This window comes from Physeter macrocephalus, chromosome 3 (assembly GCF_002837175.3).
Source record: "Physeter macrocephalus isolate SW-GA chromosome 3, ASM283717v5, whole genome shotgun sequence".
Lineage (NCBI taxonomy): Eukaryota > Metazoa > Chordata > Mammalia > Artiodactyla > Physeteridae > Physeter > Physeter macrocephalus.
The window spans coordinates 27,930,986-27,940,726 of record NC_041216.1 but is presented as its reverse complement, the minus strand read 5'-3'; the positions used below and the strand labels follow the sequence as shown (position 1 = coordinate 27,940,726).

The window sequence follows — 9,741 nt, the reverse complement described above, 5'->3', positions numbered from 1 at the left end:
TTGTTGCGGTGCGCGGGCTTCTCATTGCGGTGGCTTCTCTTGTTGTGGAGCACGGGCTCTAGGGGTGTGGGCTTCAGTACTTGCAGCACACAGGCTCAGTAGTTGTGGCTCGCGGGCTCAGTAGCTGTGGCTTGCGGTCTCTAGAGCGCAGGCTCAGTAGTTGTGGCCCATGGGCTTTGTTGCTCTGCGGCATGTGGGATCTTCCTGGACCAGGGATCGAACCCGTGTGCCCTGCATTGGCAGGCGGATTCTTAACCACTGCGCTACCAAGTAAGTCCCAGGGTGGGAGATGTTAAAGAATGGTTGAGTGCTGATGGAAAAAAATCCAGAAGAAAGGATACATTGATGATTTCACGGGGTGGGGGGCAAGCACTGTTGGAGTGACGTCCTCAAGTAGGCGGAAGTATGCCAGATGAATGCCCTAGTGTTGGGTTGACCTCAGATGGGGGCAAGGATGCTTCTTCTGCAGTAACAGGAGGAAAGGCAGAGTTGAGTAAAGCTGTTGCTGGATGGGTAGATGTGGAGGCAGGTGTGTCTGAAAACTCTCTTTGGATTGCTTCTATGTTTTCAAAAAAAGAGCAATGGAAGTCATCAGCTGAGAGGGAGGTTTTGGGGCGAGGAGGTGGCATTCTGACCAGAGGTGTGAAAACAATCACTTAGAAGATTGTTAGGCAGCCCCTAGGCTTGCTCAGAGTTAGGAGAGATGTCACTCGGGAGGAAGCAAACTAAGGATTGTTAACTAGGTCCCAAGACTTGACTCTGCACTCCCAATGCAGAGGGCCTGGGTTCAATCCCTGATTGGGGAAGTAGATCCCACATGCATGCCGCAACTAAGAAGTCCACATGCTGCAACTAAGAAGACTGCATGCCGCAACTATGAGCCCGTGTGCCTCAACTAAGACCTGGCGCAGCCAAAATAAATAAATATTTTTTTAAAAAAAAGATCAGTAGTAACTGCAGGAAGTGGCTACCACTCCTAGGGTGGTCTTATTAAAATGGAGACACTTAAAGAACAGGGCCCAGGAAGCTGGTACCTGAGGAAGGGGGTGCTGCTCAGCTGGGGCTGGGGTTTCTGGGGAGAAGAAAATGAGGCTGGTTCTACAAGCGTTGGAATAACTGCAAACCGTATTCAACTGCTGTTTCTGGAATGTTCCAACTGTTGCTACCAGGATGAAGAAGCAGGAGTAGGTGACACCAACAGAACAGGAACAAGTAGGAAGCAAACAGGGAGAAGTCTCTTCTTTCTCCAGCCTGCGGTCTCCCCTCTAGGCCCCCGTTGAAAGAACCTGACCAGGTTGCAGGTGGCAAAGCAGAAACGTGGTTTGCAGTCAAGAACAGCAGGGTGGGGGCTTCCTTGGTGGTGCACTGGTGAGGAATCTTCCTGCCAATGCATGGGACACGGGTTCAAGCCGTGGTCCGGGAAGATCCCACATGCCGAAGAGCAACTAAGCCCGCGCGCCACAACTACTGAGCCTGAGCTCTAGAGCCTGCGAGCCACAACTACGTAGACCGCGAGCCACAGCTACTGAGCCCGCGTGCCACAACTACTGAAGCCCGTGTGCCAAAGCAGAAACGTGGTTTGCAGTCAAGAACAGCAGGGTGGGGGCTTCCTTGGTGGTGCACTGGTGAGGAATCTTCCTGCCAATGCATGGGACACGGGTTCAAGCCGTGGTTCGGGAAGATCCCACATGCCGAAGAGCAACTAAGCCCGCGTGCCACAACTACTGAGCCTGAGCTCTAGAGCCTGCGAGCCACAACTACGTAGACCGCGAGCCACAGCGACTGAGCCCGCGTGCCACAACTACTGAAGCCCGTGTGCCTAGAGCCCGTGCTCTGCAACGAGAAGCCACCGCAATGAGAAGTCTGTGCACCGCAACGAAGAGTAGCCCCTGCTTGCCGCAACTAGAGAAAGCCCGCGTGCAGCAACAAAGACCCAACGCAAATATAAATAAATGAAATAAGTACATTTATTAAAAAAAAAAAAAAAAAAAAAAAAAAAAAAGAACAGCAGGGTGGGTTTGGAACTTGATCAACTGGCAGAGTAGGCCTGAGGGTAAACCTAGACCAGACAGAATGGGGAGTTTCCTCCCCCACCACTGTGAGCCAGGATTGGGCTTCTGCTAGGTGAGTACAGGGCACACAGGGACTGGAGGGTGTGTGCAAGTGAGTGATTGTAACTGGTAAGGACACGACGGGGGGAGAGTGGGTGAAAGTGGTCCAGTCCATGGACTGTAGGTCTGGGAATGAAGACCTTTGCCACTCACTCAACTTTGGTCTCTGGACCGGCAGCAGCAGCGTCTCCTGGGAGCTTTGAGTAATGCAGAATCTCAGGCCACTGAAACCCATTGAATTGGAATCTGCATTTTTACGGGATTCCCAGGTGATTCCTGTCTATATGCCAGTTTGGGGAGCGCCGGCTAGGAGGTGATGATCGGAGTGTGGGCGGCTGGAACTTGAAGCGGTGGAGAGTGTACCCGACTGCAGCAAAGAGGGCTAGCGTAGGGACACATCCCCCCCTCCCCCCCCACCCCACGCCCGGCACCAGCTTCCAGGCTGGGCGCTCTAAGTAGGAAGAAGCCAAGGGCTCTCGGGCATTAGGACCCCAAATTAGGCCTCACCTCCCCAAGTTAGTGAGTTCGACTCCCATCCCAGTAGCTGGTAATTTATGGTTTATTGAATTTCCTTATATTTTTTTCTTTCTCAGACTTTCAAAAGTAGAGCGAAGCCCTTTATTTCTCTTTGGGCTAGTCTAGTATGGCTCCCCGCTCCGATCCTTCGCAGTGGGACAGGCCACCCGGCCTCCCTCCCCCTACAAGCCTCCGGACGGGTGAGAGGACAGGTTTTGCATTCAGGCAAAAGAAATCGCTCCCCGAGCGTACAGAACGGCGAGATGGTGGCGACCGTGGGGCGTGGCAGAGCGATTGGTACGGCCTGAGCCCTGCGTGCTCTGCGCGCTGCGTGCTCTTTGCGTCTGCGTAGTTCACCCAACTCCTTTTCTGCCTCCGCTGCGGCGATGGCGCCCGTGGTTAGTATGGCTCCGTGTGAGGCCTCGGCTCTGGGGAGAGGCACGTGGGCCTCGCCGGCCCGGCCCCTGCCTGGCTCGCGGTGCACAGCTCTCTGCAGCATCCTGCCGGAGCCGGGCTAGCAGGCCGGCCGGAGTAGGCTGAGGCGGCCGCCAGGCCCCGCACGTTGTGGGCGGAGGATGAGGCCGCGGCCCGAGGCGTGAGGGGCAGACCCGGGTCTCTCGGCGGCCGCGGCCAGCGGGGAGCTGGGGGCCTGAGACTGCAGCCTGGGTCGGTCAGCGGCCCTTGGAGCTCGGCCGGCGTGAGGCAGCCGAGGCCTGGGCCTCGTTACCTGGGCGGAAGGCGGGGAAGGAGGGGACGCGGCGCCCTCGGTGATCAGTGGAAAGGTCCACGGAAGGTGGCCTGGCCGGCCTGTTTTCAGAGGGAGGCGCGGGTTAGAGGAGGCTTTCGCGTCTGCGGAGGAAGTTAGATCTTCAGGGTGCAGCTCTACAGCCCCTTTTAGGTCGGGTGAGGGCCCAGTTCATTCTCTCTCAGCCAGGCTGGGACCGGGCCCTCGCGCGGCGCCCTCATGTCACTCTGGCTGCAGATCGTTCTCCTTCCAGGTTACTGGGAGGAAGTTTTCCTACCCTCCTCGTTTGCTGGGACGCCCTTGTCAACATTTTCGGCTCCTCTCCATTTTTCTGCCTGGGTGGGCTTGTAAGGCTTCTAGGCATTTGTATGCTTTTGGTTTAAAACCAAGGTGGGAGGTGTGGAGACCATTGCCGGCAGGTCTTTTATTTGCTGAGTGTATATTTCTGGGGCTAGATTTTTAAAGCTGCCCTTTTGATTGTTACTAGGAAGACATGTTGCGGGGGGGGAAAAGTAACTTGTTGAAAGCTAAATGTTTGAAAAATTGACCCAGTTAATACAGGTTTTAGGTGAAGTTTTTTGAGACATGAAGATAGGTAAGATGGGTTCTTGGAAAGGTCTTTTTAGATTCTGAAAGGCTTTTTCAAGTGCAAGTGCGGGTAAGTAGGTTGTCCGAATGCTCTTCTTACGGTGTTACACTTGTAGACGGAGAAGAATCATATAAGGTTTTTTTCTGAGAGTGAAGAGGCTGGGACCTTGTAGTTGAACTAGTGGTTTGAAAGTGCTAGATTAAATCAGTCAAAAGGCCAGAAATTGTCGCCACTAATGTTATAATTAGAACCTAAGTTTTAGCTTTACCCTTGTCCCACTGGGGTTAGGTGGGCTGCTAGGATGTGTGGTTCTGGTCGCTGTTCTGAGAAGGTAGATGAGACAGGACGGAGGGAAAACGGCTAAACTGGATCAGGACCCGAGTCTGGAAAGTTAGGACACGAATTTGTTGGGTCCGCAAGGCATGTGCATGCCTGTGTTTTAATCCTTGAAGAAAACGAATGAGTATTTCTTTAACTTTATTTTGGAAATTTTAGGGTAAGTAAGAGGAAATGTTCATTTCATTGTAGTTCATAAGCTAACAGACCTTCATGCTCATAGAAACTGGGGAGGCTGGAAAGTGTACATGGGTCAGGAGTGCTAGAATGATTTCCTCTTCAAGAGGGCATGACCTCAGGTTTGTAGAGCAGCATCTTGAGTGTTATCCGGCCTCCACTCTTGGCGCCTTTGCAGGGGAACACAGTTTCATGGTTTTTGCATTTGTGTGTACTTTTACGATTCTAGTAGTTTTGCTATTGTTGAGTTTTTTTTTTGGGGGGGGGACTGGTTATGCCTTCATCTCTGTTATCATTTGTATACTTTTCTTAGAAAAAGCTTGTGGTGAAGGGGGGCAAAAAAAAGAAGCAAGTCCTGAAGTTTACTCTTGACTGTACCCATCCTGTAGAAGATGGAATCATGGATGCGGCCAATTTTGTAAGTTACACCCTTGATGCCACCCTGGGCAGTAGTGAACCCTTTGAGTTGTTGCTGAGAAGACCTCCTGGAGCATGTTTGCTGGCTGGCCCTGGCTACTCTGCTGTTCTGGCTCTGCTGTTTGACCCTGGCTGGACCTTTGTCTAGTTCTGTTTCTAATCCTTGCTTTCCTGTGTAGCAGTTGTGAGGAGTAAAGGAGATGCACTCTAGCACGTCAGTGCCAGAGAACTGCCCCATCATCTTCTCCTTCAGTTTCCAAAAATGATTTTACTTAAAATTTACTAGGAAACAGGCAAACCTTTGCACTTGGGTGTGTTTAAGTGTAAACTGTGGGCCCTGACCCTCAGGGCCAAGGGGGTGCCTGTGGCCTGGGCCTGATGCTTGGCTCCGGGGCCTTGGACAGATGGCAGCATCTCCTTGAGTTTTCTGTTTTATTAAGCGTCAGAGCTTCAGTGTTTATGTGAAAATATCCTGCTTGCTGATTTGTAATTGCAGCTTGTTCAGGCCTTGCTCTGTATTGATTTTTTACCCACATGTTGGCCCCATTCCCCAATATCCCCTCTATTTCACATAAGTCTAGAAAAATTAACCTCATTGCCACATTTTTGACTCTGCACTTGGTTTTGGCATTTTACTGTTTTCCTCTCCAATAGCCAAGCTTGGGGGAATTCAGACATATTGTGCAGAACCCTACATTGACATTTTCTCTTTAGTCTCCAGAAGGTCAACTATTGCAAGATAAATATTACAACAAGAATAATTTTCAAAGAAAAAAATTAAAAGTTTGGTTTACAGCCACTACTTACAAAGTGTGGAATTCGGGTAACCTGTAGTTCACTGCCCTCTTGTAGATGCCTTTTGTGTCCTGCCCTGTCCTGCAAGAAGTCCTTTACTTGACTCCTTAGTTCCTTCTCCAGCCAGTGACTTCTTGCTTTTCTCCGTGGCCTCTTGTCCCTCATAACTTGTGGCTTCTTCCAGTTTGTGTCTGGGATGGCCCTGTTCTGACATTCCCTTCTCCCTTCCTCCCTCTGTACTCACCTGTGTATGTGACTGTCTTCCTTCTAGACGCCTCCTGAGGATAGAAAACACGAGTCATTTATGAGTCTGAGATGCAAAGGTCAGGATTTCTGACCTAATCATTCCCGCACACACACACCCCCCCCCAACACGAGTCATTTATGAGTCTGAGATGCAAAGGTCAGGATTTCTGACCTAATCATTCCCGCACCCCCCCCCCCCGCCCCAGGTCGCCAGTTAACATATTGTGTATTGGAGTTTTTAAATAGAGGGCTGTAGGAATTGGGAGGTGACGGGACTTCATATCTCTGCAATAGCAAGAAAACCAAAAGAGTCCTCCGTTTTGGTCAGAGACTCCTGAAACTCATGGAAGTGAATGACCAGCCCGGGCTTCCACGGGGTTTGCCCAGAGTCCATCTCTGGGCTCCTAGGCCACTGTCCCTTCTGCTGTTGGGTGGTGATGCCCGTGGCCCCTCAGCAGGTCTGTAATCGTTTTGGTCACCGTATGTTTTTGTTGTTCTGCTGGATTGAAGACCCATTTTCTCTTACCACACAGAGGACAGTGCTTCATATGTCTTAGGTCCAGAAGTTGCTTGTCACTTTGGTTGCCTGGATCTTGTAAGTTTGGGCCTGGGTTTCCTGACTATTTCCTGTGACCCAGGAGTCAGAGCCTTCCATGGCGTGGAGGCTCGTTGACCATGTGTGGGAGCAGTCACGTATGTTCTTGCTAGGATGTTTTCAGTTACATGTGTAAACAGTTGAATAGTACCATCTTCTAATTGCTGTTGCTAGATTTCAGATCCTTTGCCAAAGATTTTTTTTTCTTTTCCTTTTTTTTTAAGATTGGACATTTAATGAACTATTTGCTTAGAGTTAGGAGTATAAAGAAAATGAGATGGGTGAACTGGTCAATTTGATGATTTCTACAGGAGCAGTTTCTTCAGGAAAGAATCAAAGTGAATGGAAAAGCTGGGAATCTCGGAGGAGGTGTTGTAACAATCGAAAGAAGCAAAAGCAAGATCACTGTAACTTCCGAGGTGCCTTTTTCCAAAAGGTATGGGAAAGAGATGAGCATTTCTTGCCTGCATCCTAGCACTAAGATTCCCACCCCCACCTTGGCCAGGAATGTTACTCCACCTTGAGTAATCTGCTCTGTGGTTACCTCTGTTAACCTCTGGAGCAGTGTCCAGTGTAACGGGGTGGTGAATGAATGGATGAATGTTATGGTAGTTAAAAGTATTCAACTCTTAGTAGTTTTTTACAGTTTTGTTTTTCACAGGCTAAAGTATTTCAAGCAGTAAAGATGCTCGGACTTGCTTAGACTGTGTTCTTAAAAGTGAAGGTATTGCTTCCTTTGCCTCTAGATGACGTTGAAGAGCTTTCGTTTTTAATTTTATGGTTTTTTTGGTTTTTTTTTTCCCCCTGTAAATGCTACTGTAATTAGGTGAGGGATCTGAAATCTCAGTTTAGACTGAAGCCACTCTGTTAATTCCTGTGGGCCGATTTTTTAAAGTTGGAGGCATCAGTTCACGTGCCCTGCTATGTTTATGTCTTTTGTTTTGAGAACGAGGTTAAAAACACCTTGCAAGTCACTAAGGACTTGGACGTGTTTATACCTGGCTCCTAGCCCAGAGCCTGGCGTATAATTCTTAGGAGAGTTTAATCAAACTGAATCAAACAGTGGGAAGTTTGAAGTGTTAGGACAAGTTGGTTATAGTTAAGCCTTTGCTTTTATCTGTTTATGTAAAGAATAGGGTTGAATTAATTAATCAGTTAATATTTGTTGGCCGTGCTGTGCGGCTTGCGGGATCTTAGTTCCCTGACCAGGGATTGAACCAGCACCTTTGGCAGTGAAAGCACCGAGTCCTAACCACCGGACCGCCAGGGAATTCCCCTTTGCTTCCATTTTTAACTAAAACAGTCAAGAGATGACTTTAAAGCTAAGTGAACTACTCCTGTTCTGCCTGACTGCGTTATTTCATTTGTGCAGAAGGCAGTTTGATAGAGTGAGAGATGGGGCAACTGGAGGGCCTCCAGGGTGTGCTTAACACCCACCCCACTGGGCTTCTGCAGAGCTCTCAGGGAAGCGCTTTTAACCTAGCTTCCCCCAACATTCTATTAGGAAAATACTCAAACCACCTAAACTTTTGAATTAACCACCTCACCTGAATACAATATAGTAGAAATAATAAATGGAAAAAGAATACTTTTCAGATGAAACTAACAAACTGATTTATTTTTATGTAGGGAAAAGTGGGTAGAATTGAACTGAGATCTTCACATCTTTGTGAAGATTGCTTTGTTGGCGTAAGTAAGACAGTTGAACAGTGTTCATTTCTTGGAGGTGTTGAGTTTGTTGGTTTGTTAATATTTGGGTCCTGGCTAAAGTGCCACAGTTTGCCCATGCATCTCATTTAGTCCTTGTACCAGTCTGAAGAGATGTGAAGTATCATGAGTCCTATTTTACAGAGGGCGAATCTGAGGTCTGGAAAGGTTAATTTGCCCAGTGGTGGGTTTGCTGGGCATTCCTCTTTATGGCTTTGGGAAGATGCCAGAATAGATAAACCTCAGGGCCTCATAAGCAGACAGCTGAGAGAAGAAACAAGATTGCAGGCTTTCTTTTGAGCACAAGAGGCGTCGCTGCCTTTAGGTGAACACAGTTTGCTGACAGCGCTGTGCAGGTTGGCTGCTGAGCTCGCTCAGGCCGAGGCACCTGCTGGGTGGATGGACTAGAGGCCAAGTACTCTCACTGCACAGTCGCAGTCGGGGCGGTTGCGGTGGGGGGCGGGGAGCATTGGGGGATGAGCGTCACGCAGCAGGAGGGAGGGAGTGAGTGTGTGTGTGTGTGTGTGTGTGTGTGTGTGTGTGTGTCACACGGCCCTCAGCCCCGGGGAGCATTGGGGGATGAGCGTCACGCAGCGGGAGGGAGGGAGGGAGTGAGTGTGTGTGTGTCACACGGCCCTCAGCCCCGGTCCCAGTAACCCAGCAACCTCACTGGCAGGTTTCAGTCAGTGAGGTGAAGTACTTGGAGCACATTGGAAATCCAGCGGTTTCTCAATAAAAGGTACTGAGATTGTGTGCTTAATTGTGCCAAATTACTACCTTGGTCTCTTTCCCTGGTGGTCGCTAAAAACCATTTTATAGGTGAGGGCTATTGTTTCATGGACAGCAGTCCCATCTAAATCTGTTCTCATTTTTATGTCCAGGTTAAATGAAATGTGATTGATGTTTATTCTCGTTAGAGCGTTGGCTGGGTGTAATATTTGCCTATTTTTGCCATTTTTGAACCATGGGAAAACACCTTGAATTGTAATAACTTTGAATGCAGGAGGGGGTTTGATAAAAGTTAGTGTTTCAGAATGTAAGAGAAGGCCTTGTACCTGGTGCGGTTCTGAAGTGTTCTTTCTCTGCAGGTATTTGAAATATCTCACCAAAAAATATTTGAAGAAGAATAATCTCCGTGATTGGTTACGCGTAGTTGCTAACAGCAAAGAAAGTTACGAATTACGTTACTTCCAGATTAATCAAGATGAAGAAGAGGAGGAAGATGAGGATTGAAACTCAGTTATCTGGAGTATTTTGTATGAATTCTTAAATAAAATTTAGGAAACAAAATGGTGGCTTTCCTTGTATCTCTGCAGTGTGGATTGAACAGCTTGTAATTAAACATTTTTTCTGCTTGAAAATTTCAATTCTTTTGGTAGAAATACCAAAATGGGTAAGTCTCCTTCAAGGGAACTGACTACTGTTTGACATGGAACAGGTGGATGAGGGCCGCGGAGGTGTGAGTCAGTCACTATTTTACACAAAAAGGGGTGGGTCACTTTCATCT

The 9,741-nt window shown here is 48.6% G+C and overlaps 1 protein-coding gene across 1 annotated transcript; it reads left to right on the top strand.

Annotated features, from left to right (window-relative positions):
* Positions 1-2,941: 2,941 nt before the first annotated feature.
* On the top strand, positions 2,942-9,524 carry RPL22 (ribosomal protein L22). Its single transcript, XM_007121331.4, has 4 exons — positions 2,942-3,025; positions 4,788-4,892; positions 6,839-6,963; positions 9,323-9,524. Exons 1-4 carry the CDS (start codon positions 3,014-3,016, stop codon positions 9,465-9,467), a joined length of 387 nt encoding a protein of 128 aa, XP_007121393.2. The 5' UTR covers positions 2,942-3,013; the 3' UTR covers positions 9,468-9,524.
* The last annotated feature ends 217 nt before the right edge of the window (positions 9,525-9,741 follow it).